This window comes from Malaclemys terrapin, chromosome 7 (assembly GCF_027887155.1).
Source record: "Malaclemys terrapin pileata isolate rMalTer1 chromosome 7, rMalTer1.hap1, whole genome shotgun sequence".
Taxonomy (NCBI): Eukaryota; Metazoa; Chordata; order Testudines; family Emydidae; genus Malaclemys; species Malaclemys terrapin.
Genome location: NC_071511.1, coordinates 47,155,870 through 47,178,542, shown reverse-complemented (window position 1 = coordinate 47,178,542; position 22,673 = coordinate 47,155,870). Strand labels below are relative to the sequence as shown.

At 44.1% G+C, this 22,673-nt stretch overlaps 1 protein-coding gene across 2 annotated transcripts in view; it reads left to right on the top strand.

The window, feature by feature from the left end:
* Positions 1–19,539, top strand: part of DCAF1 (DDB1 and CUL4 associated factor 1) — a 119,131-nt gene extending 99,592 nt beyond the window's left edge. For both annotated transcript variants that reach the window (XM_054033749.1, XM_054033751.1), the window contains 2 exons: positions 11,930–12,185; positions 18,596–19,539. In XM_054033749.1, the coding sequence (XP_053889724.1) occupies positions 11,930–12,185; positions 18,596–18,654 (315 nt within the window). In that variant the 3' untranslated portion in view covers positions 18,655–19,539. The remainder of the gene's footprint in view (positions 1–11,929; positions 12,186–18,595) is intronic.
* The last annotated feature ends 3,134 nt before the right edge of the window (positions 19,540–22,673 follow it).

Below are 22,673 nucleotides of genomic sequence, written 5' to 3'. Positions count from 1 at the left end.
ACTACAAATCTCCTGCAGGGGCTTTTGTTGAAGCCAAGTAAAGTCAGCACTTTCCTATTAAATATCCGTAGAAAAGTGGGGCAGGCATTTTATGCATGAACCACAAGGGCCATAGATTAGAGTGGTTCTGCATATATTTTGATTATCAGGAAGAGCTGATTCTCTATGTCTTTGTGTATTACAATGGATTTCCCATTGTAGCCTATGCATGTTACCTATTTATACCACAGGGATGCTGAGGAGAAATGTTGGTACAGTGCTATGAAGGTTTTTCATAGATTCTAGGACTGGACGGGACCTCGAGAGGTCATCAAGTCCAGTCCCCTGCCTGCATGGCAGGACCAAATACTGTCTAGCCATCCCTGATAGACATTTATCTAACCTACTCTTAAATATCTCCAGAGATGGAGATTCTACAACCTCCCTAGGCAATTTATTCCAGTGTTTAACCACCCTGACAGTTAGGAACTTTTTCCTAATGTCCAACCTAGACCTCCCTTGCTGCAGTTTAAGCCCATTGCTTCTTGTTCTATCCTTAGAGGCTAAGGTGAACAAGTTTTCTCCCTCCTCCTTATGACAGTCTTTTAGATACCTGAAAACTGCTATCATGTCCCCTCTCAGTCTTTTCTTTTCCAAACTAAACAAACCCAATTCCTTCAGCCTTCCTTCATAGGTCATGTTCTCAAGACCTTTAATCATTCTTGTTGCTCTTCTCTGGACCCTTTCCATTTTCTCCACATCTTTCTTGAAATGCGGTGCCCAGAACTGGACACAATACTCCAGCTGAGGCTAACCAGAGCAGAGTAGAGTGGAAGAATGACTTCTCGTGTCTTGCTCACAACACACCTGTTAATACATCCCAGAATCATGTTTGCTTTTTTTGCAACAGCATCACACTGTTGACTCATATTTAGCTTGTGGTCCACTATAACCCCTAGATCCCTTTCTGCCGTACTCCTTCCTAGACAGTCTCTTCCCATTCTGTATGTGTGAAACTGATTTTTTCTTCCTAAGTGGAGCACTTTGCATTTGTCTTTGTTAAACTTCATCCTGTTTAACTCAGACCATTTCTCCAATTTGTCCAGATCATTTTGAATTATGACCCTGTCCTCCAAAGCAGTTGCAATCCCTCCCAGTTTGGTATCATCCGCAAACTTAATAAGCGTACTTTCTATGCCAATATCTAAGTCGTTAATGAAGATATTGAACAGAGCCGGTCCCAAAACAGACCCCTGCGGAACCCCACTCGTTATGCCTTTCCAGCAGGATTGGGAACCATTAATAACAACTCTCTGAGTACGGTTATCCAGCCAGTTATGCACCCACCTTATAGTAGCCCCATCTAAATTGTATTTGCCTAGTTTATTGATAAGAATATCATGCAAGACCGTATCAAATGCCTTACTAAAGTCTAGGTATACCACATCCACGCTTCTCCCTTATCCACAAGACTCGTTATCCTATCGAAGAAAGCTATCAGATTGGTTTGACATGATTTGTTCTTTACAAATCCATGCTGGCTGTTCCCTATCACCTTACCACCTTCCAAGTGTTTGCAGATGATTTCCTTAATTACTTGCTCCATTATCTTCCCTGGTACAGAAGTTAAACTAACTGGTCTGTAGTTTCCTGGGTTGTTTTTATTTCCCTTTTTATAGATGGGCACTATATTTGCCCTTTTCCAGTCTTCTGGAATCTCTCCCGTCTCCCATGATTTTCCAAAGATAATAGCTAGAGGCTCAGATACCTCCTCTATTAGCTCCTTGAGTATTCTAGGATGCATTTCATCAGGCCCTGGTGACTTGCAGGCATCTAACTTTTCTAAGTGATTTTTAACTTGTTCTTTTTTTATTTTATCTGCTAAACCTACCCCCTTCCCATTAGTATTCACTGTATTAGGCATTCCTTCAGACTTCTCGGTGAAGACCGAAACAAAGCAGTCATTAAGCATCTCTGCCATTTCCAAGTTTCCTGTTACTGTTTCTCCCTCTTCACTAAGCAGTGGGCCTACCCTGTCTTTGGTCTTCCTCTTGCTTCTAATGTATTGATAAAAAGTCTTCTTGTTTCCCTTTATTCCTGTAGCTAGTCTGAGCTCATTTTGTGCCTTTGCCTTTCTAATCTTGCCCCTGCATTCCTGTGTTGTTTGCCTATATTCATCCTTTGTAATCTGTCCTAGTTTCCATTTTTTATATGACTCCTTTTTATTTTTTAGATCATGCAAGATCTCGTGGTTAAGCCAAGGTGGTCTTTTGCCACATTTTCTCTTTCCTAACCAGCAAAATAGCTTGCTTTTGGGCCCTTAATAGTGTGTCCCTTTGAAAAACTGCCAACTCTCCTCAGTTGTTTTTCCCCTCAGTCTTGATTCCCATGGGACCTTACCTATCAGCTCTCTGAGCTTACCAAAATCCGCCTTCCTGAAATCCATTGTCTCTATTTTGCTGTTCTCCCTTCTACCCTTCCTTAGAATTGCAAACTCTATGATTTCATGCTCACTTTCACCCAAGCTGCCTTCTACTTTCAAATTCTCAATGAGTTCCTCCCTATTTGTTAAAATCAAGTCTAGAACAGCTTCCCCCCAGTAGCTTTTTCAACCTTCTGAAATAAAAAGTTGTCTGCAATGCAGTCCAAGAATTTGTTGGATAGTCTGTGCCCCGCTGCGTTATTTTTCCAACATATATCCGGATAGTTGAAGTCCCCCATCACCACCAAATCTTGGGCTTTGGATGATTTTGTTAGTTGTTTAAAAAAAGCCTCATCCACCTCTTCTACCTGGTTAGGTGGCCTGTAGTAGACTCCTAGCATGACATCACCCTTGCTTTTTACCCCTTTTAGCCTAACCCAGAGACTCTCAACACTTCCATCTCCTATGTCCATCTCTACCTCAGTCCAAGTGTGTACCTTTTTAATATATAAGGCAACACCTCCTCCCTTTTCCCCCTGTCTATCCTTCCTGAGCAAGCTGTACCCTCCACACCAACATTCCAATCATGTGTATTATCCTATCAAGTTTCAGTGATACCAACAATGTCATAGTTGTATTTATTTATTAGCATTTCCAGTTCTTCCTGCTTATTACCCATACTTCTCGCATTTGTATATAGGCATCTAAGATACTGGTTTGACCTTTCCTCCCAGTTTTGTCCTGACCCTCCTTTCTCTCTGCCGATATAGCCCACGCTCCCTCTCGTTTCTGACCCATCTTCCAGGTCTCCATGTTCCCCACTTACCTGTGGGCTTTGCTCACCTGTCCCCGTCGAACCTAGTTTAAAGCCCTCCTCACTAGGTTAGCCAGTTTGTGTCCAAATAGGGTCTTTCCCCTCTTTGAAAGGTGAACACAATCTCTGCCTAGCTGTCCTTCCTCGAATAGCATCCCGTGGTCTAGGAAGCCAAAGCCCTCATGGCGACGACATCTTCGCAGCCAGGCATTCACCTCCATGATGCATCTGTCTCTGCCCGGGTCCCTACCTTTGACAGGAAGAATTGAAGAGAATACCACCTGCGCTCCAAACTCCTTCACCCATACTCCCAGAGCCCTGTAGTCACTCTTGATCCGCTCAGTGTCACACCGCACAGTATCATTTGGATGAGTAGCATGGGGTAGTAGTCAGAGGGCTGGATAATCCTCGACAATGCCTCCGTAACATTTCGGATACGGGCTCCCGGCAGGCAGCATACCTCCCGAGGTGAAATGTCAGGGCGACAGATGGGCGCCTCCGTCCCCCTCAGCAGAGAGTCTCCGACCACCACTACCCTACGTTTCCTATTCGCAGTGGTAGCAGCACACCTCCCAGCCTTAGGGGTACGAGGCTTCTCCTCCTTTACTGTAGGGGGTGATTCCTTCTTTCCTGTATCAAGAAGAGCATAATGGTTACCTATTACCGCAGCGGGAGGGTTCGGAGCAGGGGTGGAGCACTACCTTCTGCCAGAAGTAACCAGCTGCCAGTGTCCACCCTGAGCCATTTTCTCCTCCACCAGTGGTGTATCAGCAGTCATATGTACTGGGACAGCTACCTCAGCTGTCTCCACATGGACACTGTCCAGGAATTGCTCATGGATTTGGATGCTCCTCAACCTAGCCACCTCCTCCTGTAGCTCTCCCACCTGCTGCCTGAGAGATTCCACCAGCAGGCACCTTTCACATTGGATGGTCCCCCCAGCCTGGATATCAGTAAGTGGAAATTGCAAGTTACAGTCCCTGCAAAACCACACCAGGATCTGGGTAGAAGCATCCATGCTCAGGCGCTCTGTCTGGCTACAGGCACAGGTGGAGGAGACAGAAGCAGTGATGGCACAGTTGTTGCGGGTCTTCCTAACCATCGTAAGCCTCCCTCTGTCAAACTCCCGTCTGCAGCCCCCTGTCTGCTGAAAGGGTTGTTTAAGCAAGAAGTTTAGGTTTTAAGGGGAATAAAGGGAAAACAGATAGAACCAGCAAGGGACCCTCGCCCCCTTCCCACTCCCCTTCCAAACTCCCTTGCGAAACTCCCTGTTAGCAGCCCCTGTTTGCAAACGCTGACGTTCAATAAAAATGTTCATTATTCATAAACAGAACCTCTTCCTGTTTTAACTTACTACAGCATTTTTAAAGGAAGCAGCATTGTCTAGTGGTGATTGTGACTCCTGGTGTATTCTTATCTCTATCACTAATGTGGCGTTTTTATTTAGATTTATAGAGCAAAAAGAGGCATATATGACCTTTGACAAGTCATTTGAAGTAGGATTTTCAAAAGCATGTACGTGACTTAGGAGCACAAGTCCCATTGAAAGTCAATGGCATTTGTGCACCTAAATTACTTAGATGCTTGTAGAGGTCCCAACCTTAATGCCCAGTTATCAAAGTTAAGCACCTAAATCCCCATTTTAGGCATCGGTGTGGTGACCTAGCTGCCTAAACCAGCATGTAACTACCTAAAATGGGTGATTGTAAGGTGCTTAACCCATATTTGAAAATTGGGCCCCTTACCTCTCATCCTGATTTGCCCTGTTTCTTCAGAGTGTTGAATTTCTCCTTCCTCAGATGCAGACCCGGTTATACTGCAGACACACAAGTTTCGTTAGTTTATCTCCAGTGGAGACAGGTGTACATTTTGATTCTTCTAGATCTGTTCACAATTTCCTTTGACCATGAGGGTTGGCCAGCTAAGCTAAGTTGGGGACCTTGACGGTGTTAGATTCTGGCTTTGCTGGTTCTTCTCAGATCCCAGAGGGTAATTTGCTCTTCTGCCCAGAACACCCTCTCTTGCAGAGTTGCAGAGTTCTGTTCTCTCTGTCACTTCCGTCCAGTGTGTATGGTGGTCATTGGGGAAGATTGTCACATGGTTGGGGGTGTGATTTTAATTTGCATATGGATGACAAAGCTTTGTTTTTTCTCTGAGACCTGGATGGTCTCACCTGATGAAGGTAAAGGCCTGCATTAGAATCAGCTGGTATGAACTCAGACCAAGTAATGGTCTGATAGATGAGGGTGTGACGGGTTAGATCACAGAAACCCCCTTGGGAGCTGCCACCCAATGTGCAAAGACTACCCCTGCTTCTGTTTTCCCTGCCAGCTCAGGACTCCAGCACCCTGTCTTGCTGAGCCAGACACTCCCGTCTGGCTCCAGACACAGACCCAGGGTCTGAATCACTTGTCCCAAAGCTGCAAGTTTACCTGAAAACAGCTCGCAGTAGCGTGCTTGTCTTTAGCACTCAGATGCCCAACTCCCAATGGGATCTAAACCCAGATAAATCCGTTTTGCCCTGCATAAAGCTTATGCAGGGCAAATTCATAAATTGTTCGCCCTCTATAACACTGATAGAGAGATATGCACAGTTGTTTGCTCCCCCAGGTATTAATACATACTCTGAGTAAATTACTAAATAAAAAGTGATTTTATTAAATACAGACAGTAGGATTTAAGTGGTTCAAAGTAGTAACAGACAGAACAAAGTAAGTCACCAAGCAAAATAAAATAAAATGCGCAAATCTATGCCTAATCAAACTAAATACAGATAATCTCACCCTCAGAGAGGCTTCAGTAAGTTTTTCTCAGACTGGACACCTTCCAGGCTTGGGCACAATCCTTTCCCCTGGTACAGCTCTTGTTGCAGCTCAGGTGGTAGCTAGGGGATTCTTCATGATGGCTCCTCTCCCTCCCTGTTCTCTTCCCCCCTTTATATATCTTTTGCATAAGGCGGGAACTCTTTGTCTCTCTGGGTTTCCACCCCCCCTCACTGGAAAAGCACCAGGTTAAAGATGGATTCCAGTTCAGGTGACATGATCACATGTCACTGCAAGACTTCATTACTCACTTGCCAGCACACACATATACAGGAAGACTCACAGGTAAATACAGCCATCTGCAGACAATGGGAGTCATCAAGATTCCAAACCATCATTAATGGTCCACACTTTACCCAATTACAATAGGCCCTCAGAGTTACATTTTATATTTCTAGTTTTAGATACAAGAGTGGTACATTTATACAAATCAGATGATCACACTCAGTAGATTATAAGCTTTGTAATGATACCTTACAAGAGACCTTTTGCATGAGGCATATCCCAGTTACTTACATTCACTTATTACCAAAAAAGAAGAACAGGAGTACTTGTGGCACCTTAGAGACTAACAAATTTATTAGAGCATAAGCTTTCGTGGACTACAGCCCACTTCTGTAGTCCACGAAAGCTTATGCTCTAATAAATTTGTTAGTCTCTAAGGTGCCACAAGTACTCCTGTTCTTCTTTTTGCGGATACAGACTAACACGGCTGTTACTCTGAAACTTGTCACTTATTACCGTATTTTCTCTAAAACTATCTCAGTTACATTATATTGACTTATTATCAAGTTTTTATAAAACCATATAGACTGCACAACGTCACAGAGGGGTTCTCAAACTTCATTGCACTGCACCCCCCTTCTGACAACAAAAATTACTACGTGACCCCAGGAGTGGGGACCGAAGCCTAAGACAGCCTGAACCCCTCTGCCTCAGGTGGCGGGGCCCAAGCCCCACCACCCTGGGCAGGAGGCCAAAGCTGAAGCCCAAGGCCTTAGGCCCCAGGCGAAGGGCCTGTAAAATGAGTCCTGTCACCCAGGACTGAAACCCTTGTCCTCAGTTAGTTTGGCTAGAAAATTGCAACCATTTTCACTCTTACTAGTGCAGACCTTGCCACAGTTAGCTAGGCCTTTCACTTATAGATTGGATTACTACATTGTCCTGTACAAAGAGTTAGGCTTAAAGACTGCTCCGACACAAACGCAGAATCCAGCTGCCTGGTGTTTAGTGGGGGTACCATGTTACATCTATTCTTCAGAGTTGTACTGGCTGACATTTTGTTTCTGTGTACAATTCAGAGTGCTGCCTTTGGATCTTTAAGGCATAGATTTTAATAGGTATTTAGACATTGCTGCACTCAGTGTTGCAATGCCTAAATCTCATTTTAAAAAGGGATTTAGGCATTTAGGAGCCAAAATCCCATTGGCTGTCAATGTGATTTAGGCTCTTAACTGCCTAAATTCGTTTTGAAAATGAGATTTAGGCTCTTAAATCAGTTAGATGTTTCATCATTGAGCACAGCAACTCCTGAATACCTTTACAAATCTGGGCCTAAAGCTTTGTATGGTTTGATTCTGTTACTTGAGGTGCTCCTCTTTGTCAGATCAGATAGGGCACTTTCACTTGGTCCACCTAGACCTGAGATTCTCCAACTGTTCCACCCTTTGCAGCACTCCTTTCATGAATTACCTCCCTTCTCAGCACCCTAGCCCCCTATGGCTTGGGTCTCAAAACGTTTCCTTCTGTGGCCCACTGGCAAGGTTAGATCACAGTTTGAGAATATCTGCTTTCAGATAGACAAGGTAGGGGAAGTAATATATTTTATTGGACCAACTTCTGTTGGTGAGAGAGACAAGCTTTCGAGCTTACATGAAGCTCTTCTTTGTGTAAGCTCAAAAGCTTCTCTCTGTCATCAACAGAATTTGGTCCAATAAAAGAGATTACCTCAGTCACCTTGTCTCTCTAATATCCTGGGACCAACGTGATTATAACAATACTGCATATGCTTTCAAATAGTTATTTAGTATCTGCTGGCTGCCCTAAAAAAACTTGTACGTTTAGGAACTGGATAAAGGTGTTCTCCATGCAGGCCTCTTGGCTCTGGGGCTTGTTCCTCCATTAGTTCATCACAACCAGAATTTGTTGACTTTCATGGGACAGTGTAAGGCTCATTGCTTTCCTCAGACTGTAGCCTGAATGGGAGACTTGAGAAATGAGTCTGCCTTACTGGGGTTGGGGAGATATCTGCGTAGCTGAGACAGTATTGTTGTGCTGTGTTAAAATCAGGGTGGACTGACTTAAATCACAGATTTTAATCATGATTTAAACTGGCAAGCAAGAAACCTTGATTTAAATAATTGATTTTAATCTTATTTTGCACTGGTACTTTTTAGTTACTTTCTTAAAGGTTCATTCTCATTAGTTGATATAAATATTAAAATCTGTTGGTTTGCAATTAAATGTAGCCTTTGGTGGTTCTTTTTGCTAACAATTAGGATAAACTATATCTATACACATTGAAGCAATTCTGTAACTCCATGTACTCTTAATTTTTACCTTTTTTATTATTAGAAAAGGTTGTGAGACTCATTACTTATTTACTAGATGATTTTGTTTACTCATGTTTTGTGTAAAGCTGCATTTGGATGGAAATTGGAATTCAATTAAAAATGCACAAAACCAGCATTTTAAAATTGTTTTTTAGTTAAATAAAACAACCCTAAATGTATTGGATGCATAAGAAAAAACGAAGTTTATTAAAGCATATTTTGCATTTAAAACTGATTTATTAAACAATGGAAGTATATACTGTAGTTAGTGAATTGACTGATGGTTTCTCATCATGGTGGGCCAGATATTCAAAGGTATTTTAGTGCCTAAAAGTGGCAATAGATTTCTAGTGCGAGTTTCAAAAATGCTTAAACAGATTAGGTACCTAACTCCTATTGAAAACAATTGGAATTGAAATCAGTAGAAGTTGGGTGCTTTAGAACAACATACTAGGCGCCTGTCTGCGTCTAGGTGCCTAAATACCCTTGAAAATCTGGTCTCTTGGTTTTAGAATTAGTAAAGCTCATCTTCTGCTATTTGGTTTTTATTCATAGATTTGAAGAGTAAAACAAGCTTTCCTGCTTTTTCAGCTCCCAATTAGCATCTCAACTTTGAACTAGCTCAGGGTAGGCAACCTATGGCACGGGTGCCGAAGGCGGCACGCGAGCTGATTTTCAGTGGCATTCACACTGCCCGGTTAGGTACCTGGACACTGGTCCAGGGGGCTCTGCATTTTAATTTAATTTTTAATGAAGCTTCTTGAACATTTTAAAAACCTTATTTACTTTACATACAACAACAGTTTAGTTATATATTATAGACTTATAGAAAGAGACCTTCTTTAAATGTTAAAATGTATTACTAGCACGCAAAACCTTAAATGAGAGTGAATAAATGAAGACTCGGCACACCGAGGGTTACCATACGTCCGGTTTTTCCTGGACATGTCCGACTTTTCGGCAATCAAACCCCCGTCCGGGGGGAATTGCCAAAAAGCCGAACATGTCCGGGAAAATGCCGGCCGGGCACTTCCCCTCCCGCGGCGGCTCTGCTCCTCCCCTGACTCTTCGGCTCTGTTTAAGAGCTGAGCGCTACGGGCTTTGGGCAGTCCCCATGCCTCCGGACCCTGCGCCGCCGGAGCCCGGGAGGGAAAGTGCCCGGCCGGTGGCTGGGGTCCGGAGGCAAGGGGGCTGCCCGAAGCCCAAGCGCTACCGGCTTCATGGTTTGCCGGGCAGCCTCCAGATCCTGCGCCCCTGGCTGGGCACTTCCCCTCCCGGGCTCCAGCTGGGCTGGGGAAGCGCCGGCCGGGGGCGCAAGGTCTGGGGGCTACCTGGCAAACCGTGAAGCCGGTAGCGCTCGGGCAGCCCTTTTCGCATGGCTGGGAGTGGGAGGGAGGAGGGGGCGGAGTTAGGGTGGGGTTGGGCGAGGAAGGGGCGGGGTTGGGGGTGGGAAATGGGTGGGGCCAGGGCCCCGTGGAGGGTTCTCTTTTTTTATTTGTTAAATATGGTAACCCTAGGCACACCACTTCTGAAAGGTTGCCAACCCCTGAACTAGCTCAAATGAATTAAAAAATAAATCTGTCCACCCATCAGCTAAACTGAAACCAAAAGTAATTAAGGTTAATTCTGCACAGCAAACCAAAAGTACTTTTGGAAAAATGTAAATATTAGCATTCATTCAGTTGTAAAGGTTGACAATAATATAGTACATGACGTGACATATTTATAAAAGTCAAGTTGACCTCAAAAATTAGATATTCCCCCCTGATTCTATACATACATATTAAAGCCGCACCTTTTAACTCATTGAAATTGAAGGAGGGCTTATTGATATAGCATATTTTTTTTTATTTATTTAAATGATTTTAATAGTTTATAGTAAATTTAGGCCTTTACCTAGGTTATTTCAAACTGAATTTTAAACAGGTTGATTTTGAAAAAGAAAAATGTATTTAAATAAACTAGATTTTTTAAAATCATTTTTTTCTTTATTATTAACATCTATTTTTATCCATCCGATTTTAAATTATGTAAATACTTCCAGTGAGTGAGAGACATACTTTGGAGCCCTTTCATGAATCTAAAAATAATAGAGCTCACTGGATGGATAGAATGTCAGGGCTTGCTGCTATTCCTAAATTTCCAGCTGTGGACGGTAAGCTCAGTACCCCTTTATGCTGTGGATGCACATGCTTTGGAGAACATTTACCTACTGCTTTTAGTCATAATACCATTTGTATGTATGTGTATTAGACAGACTTAAAAAAAAATGTGGTGTGGGGGAGCAAAGAAGATGGGGCTTCTCTTCCCTTAGCATAATTCTGAAAATGAAACCAACCAAAATCTGTCAATGCCACAAGAAAGAGGCAGGGTTGAGTATCTGTCTCTGATGGGTTTGTCAAATATTCCACAGCTGCTTTATAATCTTGCAAGGTGTGTCCCATATACCCCCTCAGACTCCATGGTTCAGGGAGGTACTTTTCCTGCCATGTGAAAATATTCCATCGGAGAAGAGGGGTGTGGGTGGGTGTGATATATGTGCAAGAATACTAAAAGGGGACTGAAATTCAGAGACTTGTTGGTGCAGCTGGTATCCTCTCAGTTGTGTGCAAGGATCACTGAGTGCTACCATTCGCCTCATCCCACTCATAAAACCATGCTTATACCAGAAATGGCATTCAGGCTGGAAAGGGTTTAATTTATGGAATAAGAAATTCAATCACTAAACACAAACTAAAATTCTGATGGATTGTTTTCTCCTCTTTAAGCTGTTCATTCAGCACACTGGTAGAATGGAGACTCCGATTCACAGTGTAAATTTCAGTAGTGAGACTGCTGAGCCACTTTAAAAGAATTTATAATCTGAGGCTTCATGGTTGAATTGAATGGCTCGTGGTTTGGTAATGGGATAATAGAGATTTTCACTGGACCTCAAATCTCATCCTGGTCAGCAGTGACCAATTCCAGTTTCTCTGACTGAATTAATGGTCTCAGACCAATTGTGAAGGAACAGCTGTCTGTGTAAGCCTGGCATGAGGCCAGGGATTGTATCGAGCTGGGGCTGAACTATGTGCCTCTGCAGATCCGTGTGAGGCATGTTGGTAAGTAACATCATGGGGCGGAGGCGTGCGATGTTACTATCTTGTGTTATACCTGTTTTATGGGTAACAAGGACTTCTCCAGGACTGTCAATCTAGCATCTATCGTGATTTAAGGGTGAAGACGGTAGAGTTTACAAATAATGTTGGGTGACCTTTAGTTTGGGGAGGTATGCATTTCCCTCAGTAGAGTCCCCATATACTTTTGCATGTCCTAATGGGCTCTTTTGCTGTCGCTGCAGGAGGAAGAAGAACAAGAGGAAGAGGATGATGATGAAGACGATGATGATACAGATGACCTTGATGAACTAGACACTGACCAGCTGCTGGAGGCCGAGCTGGAGGAGGATGAGAACAATGAGAATGCTGGTGAGGATGGAGACAATGATTTCGCTCCCTCTGATGATGAGGAGCTTGCCAACTTGCTGGAAGAGGGGGATGAAGGTGAAGATGAGGATTCTGATGCAGATGAGGAAGTTGAGCTGATCCTTGGTGATAGTAAGTATACTTCTAACCTGGTGGTCACAGGTGGTCCCATCCCCACAAATATGAAAAAGATAAATTTTCCCTCTGGAAAAATTGATTTCTCTCCTTCCCTCCCTGGATGAAAGGCACTGGTCCCCCCACTCAATCAGCTTTAGGCCTCCCAAAGAGCTTCACTGGTAAATACCAACCATGGTCTGAGGGAACCACCTTTGTTAGGTCTAGGAAGGAAACTGTTTCCATCTTTATTCCCAGATACACTTGAGAGAATTTAAAAGCAAGTTTTGCAACTCCGTGTGAAGGATTGTTATATGTATGCTCACAAATCCTGCTCTCCAGTGGGACGCAGACCACTATGTAACTTCTCTCCTCTCCTCTGCTTTGTTTATACCCTCATGGAAATGGGAAGCCATTTTTTTCCTTGCTAGTTTGAGCCTTTTCCATTTGGCTGATGTACTTTCACCTTCTGCAGTTACTTAGAGAATAACCCAGCATGGCGTTTCTCAGCTTGCTTCTTCGTTGCCCCTGACCGTTCCAATGCTAACCTAGCTCTGCGCATAAGGTTGAAGTTGTTCTCCCTCCTGGTTTGGAAAAACAGAGACTTCATTTAAAAGAAAAATAAATAAATAACGGCTTTGGAGTTTGTCTAGCACTTCAATTTTGAAAATGCTTAACAATCAAGAGAGGATGACCTTGTGGTTAAGGTGGCACTGGATTGAGACTCAAGAGATCTGAGTTCTGTTGCCACCTCTTCCACAGATTTCCTGTGTGATCTTAGGGTATTCACTTAGTGTCTCTGTGCTGCAGTTCCCCATCTGTCAAATGAGCATAGTAGCACTGTCCTACCTTACATGTGTGTTGAAGATAAATGATGTTTGAGGTGCTAAAATATTGCAGTGATGGGGCTGGATGGGAACTGAGATGGAAACCTGACCTCTCTGGTGGCAGGTTGGAAGGCTTTGAGTGACAATTCTCAGTTTCTGAGCTGGTATAGCCTTCTACACTAAGTTCAGAGTCACTCTCACTGGCAGACTCATCCATGCTCTTCTTCTGTTTCGTTGTAGTGCAGCCCTGCTCCTCTGTGATCAGACTCATGAATTTGGGGGTAATGTCCCCTCAGGTCTCCAGAGATTTTCTTATATGTATGTCAGTCAGTCCGCTGTTCTCTTGAAGGTGGTAGGTATTTTGTCCAAACAGGACATTTGCATAGCTCTAATTAAAAATGAATTGCACTTTAATAGATACTTAGTGGTATTATTTTGTCAGAGTGCGTTCGAACAGGCCTATGACAGGTCCCTTAACTGAAACTAAAGGAAATCTCAGTTTAGGAGTCACCGGCGCCAGGAAGAGAAGTGACTAAAACTTGGTCCTGCAGGGCCTTTTCACCACTTTCTGGCCCTTCTGCCAGAGGGGGAGACTGGCATTCTGTGCTGCATCTGCCTTACCCCACTTACTTTACTGTTGGAGGAAAGACAAAGTCCTGTGGGGCTGCCTCTGGCCTGTCCACTAACTCTGTGTTCCTGCTTCCTCTGATGGGGCTACAGGGCTGCTGTGAGCACTCAGCAGCTGTGCGGGGAAGACCCAGTGGGAATGGTAAGGAAGCCACAAGAACCTGACATCTCTGTATTTTGGCTTGTAAGGACGCAAGGGGAATGGGTATTGAGGAAGGAGTTGAGTACTGGTAGGTAGCAGACACTGGTGGGAAGGAGTGGGAAGGTTACACAGAAATGGGTGAAATTTTGTGCACTTGAAAAGGAGCTTATTTTAACTTGACTGTCTTTAAAAACCTCTGCATTTGTAAGTCAATTGGCTCTTAGTTCCTATAAATGGCTGTAATGTGTACGTGTGCCATTTACATCAATCTGTGATTGAGTCTCGGTAGAAGGGGAGGCGGCTGCAGCAGAGAATAAGTGATCATCTGACATCCAGGCAATGTGAGTACACCTTTCCTGCTCACGACTTTGCCTGTTTGAATACTGAATCACAGAGATCACTAGTTGGCTCCAAAATCTCAAATGGGCACCGAGCATTTAGACTTGATACCTAAAGTATTAGAAACTACTCAGTCTACAGCACTGAGAAGCACACAGAAAACTCCAAGCTTATATGGGAAAGACAAAGCAGAGGCTTCCATTAGAGAGGCCAGCGGGTAACAGGTCTGACACTTAAGGGCAATAGTTAAAGTAATCATCCAACTCCTGATGCTCGAGGGAATTAGACACACCTCACCACTCATTCCTGAGCAGCCTGCAGTTTATAGAAGGGGAAGGGGGTGAATGAAGAGAGGTGAGGGGTGGGGCATTACTAATATGGCAAATGGGCATGTAATATCAAGTTTATTCTGGGGTTTTAGATCTAGATTTGGACTGGTGGTTTGAGGTTGTCAACCCTGCAGTGAAATTGCAGCCTGTGAACACTGGGGGTGGGAGTGTGTGTGACCCCTTTCCAATGGGCACATTGGGGGGGAAAACAGGCTGGCACTCATCTATGCTCCACCAGAGCACTGCCCATGACTGGTTCCCACCCCATCACATGTCCCCTCCCAGCTATCCCCCACCCCATCTCCTTGTTGCCCACTTAATTTTTTGGTGTAGTAGAAAATAGGGAGGAGGTAGAAAGGAAGCAGAGGAAATGGGGGTCCAGGAATTGCTGATCCCATCCCTGCGTATGTGGTGGCCTGGACCATGGGGAGGGAGGAGCAGCCGCAGCAGTTGGCTGGCTCTCTTCTTGCTCTGGCTCCCCATGCTGGCCCATGTGCTGCTGCAAATACCTGAGTCAGATGCTTTTTGTGCCTCACTTGAGCATCTGCAGTTTTGAATGGTGCCTCGCTAGCCATGCCAGCTAAAGTTGGGGTAGGATGGAAGCAGGTTTGGCAGTAGGGTGCATACTGGCTCTGTACATACATAGCTATTATGGACATAGTGCTCCTAAGGACAGCTTTGCAGAAAGACAGCACTATGGGGTGCTCTTGTTCAGAAGCTAGCCAGAGTGGTTTGTGGGGTAATTCCTTTAGGCTTTTCCCCACTGCCATCAGTCACAAGGGCTACATAAGTCACCAGGCTAAAGGGACTTGTCACAGCTCCACCTGGCCCAAGTTCCAAGCCTCTGCCAAAGGGGTCATTTATGAGTAGCATCAGCACCTCTTGCACTGAGTGCGTTGCCTGCTCAGAAGTTGCTGAGCAGGTGCCCTGTGATTTTGGGCTATTTGAGACTCCACTTTGAACTTGTATAGCTGCAGCTAGCCCTCCGAGATGGCTGTGAAGTTCCCCTGCATCTTTGGAGTCTCTAGCTAGGAATGGAACTCTCAGCCATGCTCTGGTCAGGTTGCACTTGTATGGTTAGCTGGGTCCTGTGGCGGCTCCTCTTTTTGGACTCAGCTTTGTCAGGCTAGTGTGGTCCAGGTCCAGCATGCATCTCGTACTTACCGAATCATAATCTTCTCCTCTGCCTTCCCTGAGGCTGCAGTCATGTCTTACAAGTTCCCAGCCGTGGGGAGACCAGTGAGCATCAGAGACTCTGATCCTTGTATTCACTGCTTAGAGTCCAATCTTGAGATGCATTATCCAATGTATAGCACTTTGCTTCTCCTCCCCTGTCCCCCAGTGGTACTGGCCCTCTGAGCTTCTTACTGGCCATACTAGTATTTCTTGACAACCCTCCCTAAGCTTGGCACAGTTAGTATGCCCGTGTACAGTGTGGGGACATAATAATTAAAGGAACAATGAAAACAGGGAAGTGAGTGACCCCGGTACACATGTCCCGGGCAGGGAGGGGTTGCCTTTTCAGGAATGACCTGTGAAAACATTTAAAATGTGCAGATGTTCCTCTCAGCCTCATGCATCACTTGGGTTGGAGGGGATCCACACAAAGCAGCTTGAAGCTTAGCCTTTCTGGACTAGGGCAATTTCTGCACCCACTGGGGTTCTTGCAGAAGCTCGTTTCATTGTCTGAGTCACTAGGATGTCCTTATGAAAATGCTCCTAGGAAATCTGGGGCTATCTCCCCCTGGTAATGCCCTACAGAAAGCAGCTGGGCAGGAGTTCTGATCCAGCCCTGGGAAGAAGCCTCTTGCTGATGGGCTGAACTTGGGTATCTGCAAGAAAAGTGTCTGATTAAAATGAGCATTTCTGTCCCGCTTGCTGGTGACTGGGAACTCACAGCAGAATAACTTGCTTTTCAGTGTTGGGCTGAGCTGTGAACTGCTATTCTAACACCTGGAACAGTGACTGCCAAGCTAGTACGTGAGCTCTCTCCAGGCATATGTATTTGCAGATTTAAGGGTTTGTGTTGCGAGAACAGTCAGCGTTTGAATTGAAGAGCCTTACATGACCCAGTGAAGCATTGTGCTCTCCCTCATGGCAGTTATAACAGGTCTGTGTGGTCTCACTTGGGTAGTGTGAGAACAGTTGACAAGATAAGTGCTTTGTAAACGTCTTGAAAGGTTCTGTGCTGTCTGGCCAGTGGAGTGATAGAGGTGGTACACCTGAGGCATTCATTGGATTCTTAAGGACATGGCTGAAGGCTGATCAGCCAAGAAATTCTTTCCTCATGAGATCAGGATGCCTCTCTCTCATTCAGTTCCCACCTGCTAGTAATAAATAACTTCTTTTCTGCCTCTTTTCCTCTCCATGTTTTCTGGACTCTTCAGATCTGTTGTCCCTCCTCTTTCCCCATGTAACCTAGCTGCTATTTTACAGCAGCACTTTGTGGCTCAGTTCCCATTGCATTGCCATAGCTACTGCTCTCCTAGGCTTTACAATAGAGGCTGAGTCTTGATTGGCTGGTGGGTCACAGCTGAAAGGGCAGCCAAGCATTTTGGGCAGGTACACTCTGGAACTTCAGCTCCCCTGACTTTTCAGCCCAGCAACTGCTGTCCCTTGCCCTGCCCCGCCCCATGGCAGAACATGCAGCTGGATTGACTTGTACTTTCCCTTGAAACTTCTGAGATGTGTGGCAGCTGGTTCTCCTGAAGTGGTCAGAGATCTTGGCCCAGCCTGGCCACAGAAATCAGCAGCACTGGAGAGTTGCTATAAACATTTCCTCTGGATAAATCGGGACCATGGAAATAGCTCCCAGATAATCTTTTTAAGCAAAAGGAAAAGTTGAAAGGAGTCCAGCTGCAAGTATTCCATCTGGGCTGGAGGAGACAACACAGCATTGAGTTGTCTGGGCAGTGAACTTGTGATACTGGATAGTTCAGACTATAAAATATTTCTTTGACTTTTGCCAACCCATTTTTCCTACCTATATTAAAGGTACCTACAAAGGGGGAAAAACAGGCTTGTGGCCTGAGCTGCTCCCCCCCCCTTTTTTTTTTTAAGGCCTAAAAGGTTTGTCACCTTTTTTATGAGGCTTTGCTTACCCTGGAAGGCTCTCTGGAGAGCTCATGAAATGTAAGAGAAATCCTAAGAAGCTGAGGGGAGAGTGAGTTTTGGTTATTCTTTAAAACTGCTTTTAACACCTAGTTAACTATAGCACTCAACAAATACTTAGGAGAAAGGCCATCTTTGTTAAATATTCAGTAACCATGTCACTTCAGCTAGGGCCTGAGAACTCATGGTATGTGGCTCTGCCACTTTATACTCCCCTGCAGCACAGCTGAGGGAGACTTGACTTTCCTGTTTAAAGTTAAAGCAAGTGATGGTGGGGCGGGGGGATGGAACTTTTGGCAAATACTTTCATGTCTTCATTCTGCCTCACAAAGCTAAAAAGGGCAAAAGCCCTGTTTTTAGAAATCCTCTGCAGGTCACCTTTAATGAGTGCTGTGCTGCTATTTCATTGTGAAGTGCTTTGTGGGAGGTGCTATAAATGATGGTGTAAGTATAATGAATTATTGACTTTCCTCACTAATGAGGTCCCAGTGCCCTGCCCGGAAAGGGAACAACTGTTCAATAAGAATGTAGCTTTTGGTGTCTAGTTTGCTACATAATGAACTATAACTTATGCAGAGCCCACACATCCAAGGTAGGATGTCGTTTCTTGAAATAATGTGTGGGATAACTGTGTTGCAAAACCACATCCCAGCAACATGAAGTTATGTCATTTATATGTTCCCAATAAGTTGTGCAAACAGTTTACATAGGAGTAACCTCCTGGTGGAAAGTTCCAGCCCCACTTGTGCAAGGGAGTTCCGTCAACTTACATGAATTATACTAGGTAAAATTGCACCAGTCCCTTTGATCCACTAAAACCCTACTGTGCACTCACCTTACGCCAGTTGACTTGCTGGCCTGAAATACAATTACAGGCTGTCTCTCTAGCTGCTAATGCTAAGGAGTTCATTGGTCTGTGATCAGTTTGCTTGAGCAGGTGGTGGTAGTCTCTTGTAACTGACTGATGCAGAACAGGCTCCATTACTTAGCTGGCCTGACATCTGCATTTTTTCCACATACACCAAACAAATAAACCATGTGTCCCCTTTCCAGCTGACAGCTCAGATAACTCTGACTTGGAAGACGACATAATCTTGTCTCTGAATGAGTGAGGAGTGACCACCACGCAGGGTGTTGGCAGCAGGAGAAGTTCCCTTCCCAGAAGACAAGAGACCAACCCGGAAGCAATTTCTGAGCACCCCTTGGGACATCCAATGAACTCCAGCCCAACAGTTGTTGGTTTGGGTCAGATCGAGGCGCTTGAATAAACAGACCAGGGGTTAGGCCTCTTTCTCTCTGCCTTTTTTTTTTTTTTTTTTTTTTTTAATTTTTAATTTTAGGCTGAGATGAGACTCTCCTCTCCACGGAAACGTCTGAAGCTATTTCAGAATATATTTTCTTTGTACAAAGTTCTTTCCTAAAGAACAAAAATAGTTTTATATAAAACCAAAAAAAGGAAGAAAAAAAAAAAGAAAAAAAAGAAAAAAAAAAGGCAGGTGTTATAGTAAAAAGGGTCTGAACTTTGTATCAATCTAGTATCTTGTTACCACGGGTCAGGTTTTGGGGGAGAAAAATGGTTTAAAATTAACAAAAGGGGCATTTTTACTGAGAGTACTAAATGAAATAAGAGGATCATGGTTTCTAAAATTGCTGAGAATTGAGAATTTTTTTTTTAAATAGCTGTTGCCATCTGCTGCTAGCTTGTGTATGTGTCACCTGCCTTTAGGGAAAAGCCCAAGGGGGTAACTGAACCTCCAGCCTGTTTTAAGCAGAGGTTCTTGCTGTGACAGCAGCCAGAGGTGGAGGCTGACACCCTGGTATTCATGTAGACAAGGGGCTCTGGGATTGCAGTTTGGGCCCTTTTTTCCCCCTTGTGATTCAAGTTTTTTTAATCTTTTTTTCTCCCTTTCAAACCCTCTGTGGAAACTGCAAATTGAAGGCCTTTCTTTAATGTAAAGTGTATTTATTAAAAAAATAAAATACAAGTCCTGTCTCTACGAATGGCTGTGAGCTGTACCCATGTTTTCCCCCTCAGACCTGCCCAAATAGTATTTGGGAGCACAGTATCTCCCAAGACACCCCAACAAGCAGCCATCTGTGGGAGAAATGACTGAGTTGCAACACAAAGGACAAGGTAAATCAGGTGGGAGGAAGAAGCAGTGCTGCAATTACAAAGAACTGTTAACTCAAAACATGTTCAGTTCTGTGTCAGAACTTGTCCTTCACTCACTCAAGGCTGCCCACCAGAGGTGTGCCTTGGACATCCCTGGCAACTCTTCCACGTTCCTCTTTTTACAAGGTTAAATCAAAACAACACAACTATTTACTGATTAACAGCACACTTGGTCTGCCTTGAAACAAAACTCTTACTGCTTTACTACTGTGATTTAAGATATACTTGAACATTTATTACACTGGTTATCGGCACTACATAAATGGTTTTGTAGTGGGGTTAACACAAGAGAGGAAGAGATCATGTTATGTATGCAGGCTGGATGACAGATAAGTCAAATGAGGTGCTGTTGTTTTTGAGACCGCAAGGGCCCTACCTTAAAAATCACCTAGGTTAGGTGCCTTGTGGCTTTCATTACAGAGAGCAAAACTAAGTTCACCTTCACATCAAATTCCAAGCCCTAACAAAGCCCACTACATACAGCCTGGTGCTCAAAAAACATGCCACCACTTGGCTGAAAACATCTCTCTTCTGAAAACTTTTACACCTTTCTTAACTTACCCTGGTGGGTTGCTCTCTTGTCTATTCCTAGAATTCAGAATGGGAAGTTTGCACAAAAAGAATGATGTTGAGTAGAGAGCAAGGAAGCCCAGTGAGTTTCTTCCTCCTCAGTTCAAGCCTCAGGCAGAGTCAGGCCAGCACTACCCTGAGTAGAGTGTTTTTAACCACAAGGGGAGATGGCCTTTACTCTCTGCCCACCCTCCCAGAGTGGTACTTCCCTTCAACAGTTGCTAATTCACTTTGTCTACCCCAGAGAAATTAACCATTAAAAAAGATCCTTACACAAGACTGTTTCAAACAGGTTACATGCATGTAACCTGCCTACAGTGCCACTTCAGCTGGGGGGGATTGCTGGTCTAACGGCACTAGTACATAAATGCATCAAGGGTTTTTTGAAATGTCCCACAGGGAGCAGTGCCAGGATATTTACCTGAGGGGCATTGCAATAAGTGGTTTAGCGCATGGACATATTGAACAGTTTGTGCTCTAAGTCAGTTCTATCCTACCAACCTAATTCTCCAGTAGAGCAAGACAGCCTGGTTGAACTGATTTCTAGGCTCTCTTCCCAGGGTACTGTCCCCCAAAATGGCCACTGAACTGCTCTTAAAACCAGTACAAAATCCTAGTGTAGACAAGGCAGAACCATTTTTACCACCACGCTGCTGTTCGGCATTTACTAAAACAGCAACAAAAAAGTTCACTGCTGGAGCTATGTCTACACTACACTTCCCACTGCTAGTTTTAGAGTAGGTGGGAATTGTTTTGGTGTCTTTCCCCATTGCAGAGACTGGCTTACATTTTCCCTCTGCCCCAAAAATCTCATCTATTCACAAAGGTCAGGCAGGATTCACATTTGTCAAGACCCATGCTTTTGTGGCCCTGTATGTATCTAAAAGACACTATAGGGCCAGTCTCCTACACTCAATGAGATGTTAAGGTCACATGACATTACCACCTGTTGCACCTCCCTAGGCTGGGCTTACCTAGTGCTGCCATCCTCTCGTTGCATCTTCACAGAGGCCCTGCCGTGAAGGAAGGGTTCTCGTAGCTGGAAAAAAGTGTCATAGACCTAGCAGCACCCATGTGCTATTACTTGCTTGTCAGTACATTCCCCATGCCTTATCTACTGTGATAAGGGCAAGGACCTTGGCCTTATTTTTCTGCACCTAGCATACATTTGATGCTAGACAGATAATAGGCACCTGTTTTTATAGTAATTTTAGATGTCTGAATATTCATGACACCAGGGGCACAACCACATCCTGGGAATGATGGACTCCATTCATAAACACTCAGCCACATTGAACAGAAACCCATTCAGGAAGCAACAGTACAAGGCTAAAGCTCTAATAATCTGAAGTTCTAATTACTATTTACTTGGGCCTTGGCATTGCAGAGCTCAAGTAACATTTTTCTGGCTTTGGCCTCAGGGAATCATCTGTCTCTGGAACCTTCCAACTCGGATCATATAACAAGCAGTCATTGCCACTCAACCGAAGAAGCAGTAGCAAGTAGAATTCACAGCACTAGGCAGTAAAAGATTCAGTTCACAACTGCACTTTCAATACACAGGATGTTTGTGACAAAAGCTAGAGTTGCTCTCTAACACTGACCATGTGGAATATTTAATAGCAGTTGGTTTCAAAAAAACAAACGTAACACTTCAAGATGCTGATAGCTTACATAAGGAACCATCAACACTACAGGACTTGGCCACAACACAGTTAAAAAACTGAAAGCCCTAGTCAATCCAGCTAGCCTCTAACTTTTAGACATGTTGTACTTGGGGGGGGCATTATTATGGAAGCCTCATTATTAAACTCACCCAGTAGCTCTATTTTAATATAATTGCAGTATTAAATAAAAGCAACAAATTGTTTACATTATTGAAACAAGCAACTGATTATGCACCAACACTGCTGTTCCTCATCTGAAACTGTGCAGGATAAATGGGCTTTATTAGTGTGAATTAACCTCCCCCTTACATAGCTTCTGCCACCAGTCAAATGAGCGTATTAGCTCACAGCAGTTTTAAAAGGGTCTTTGGCAACTTTCTGCCACTGAGTGTCTGGCTCACACCCACATATGCAAAAGAGATGTTTGGATCCTCCAGCATTGTTGTTTTACAACAAAAAAAAAGTCTGGAAATTCAAAGAAACTGCTAAATTTAGGGTTGTTTTTTTTTTTATCCTAGAAACTCTTCTCTAAGACTGCTAAAGGCTACCAGCATTATAAAATAATGTAACTGTGTGGCTTTTAAATCACGTTTGGAATGGTTAACCCCCATCATTAAGATACTGAGACATTAGAGAGGCAAATGGCCTAGCTTCTGTCAGACAACCACCTCACAGACTACCAGAAGGAACCGCCCCTTCTTCAATTCCAATTTTCATTCCT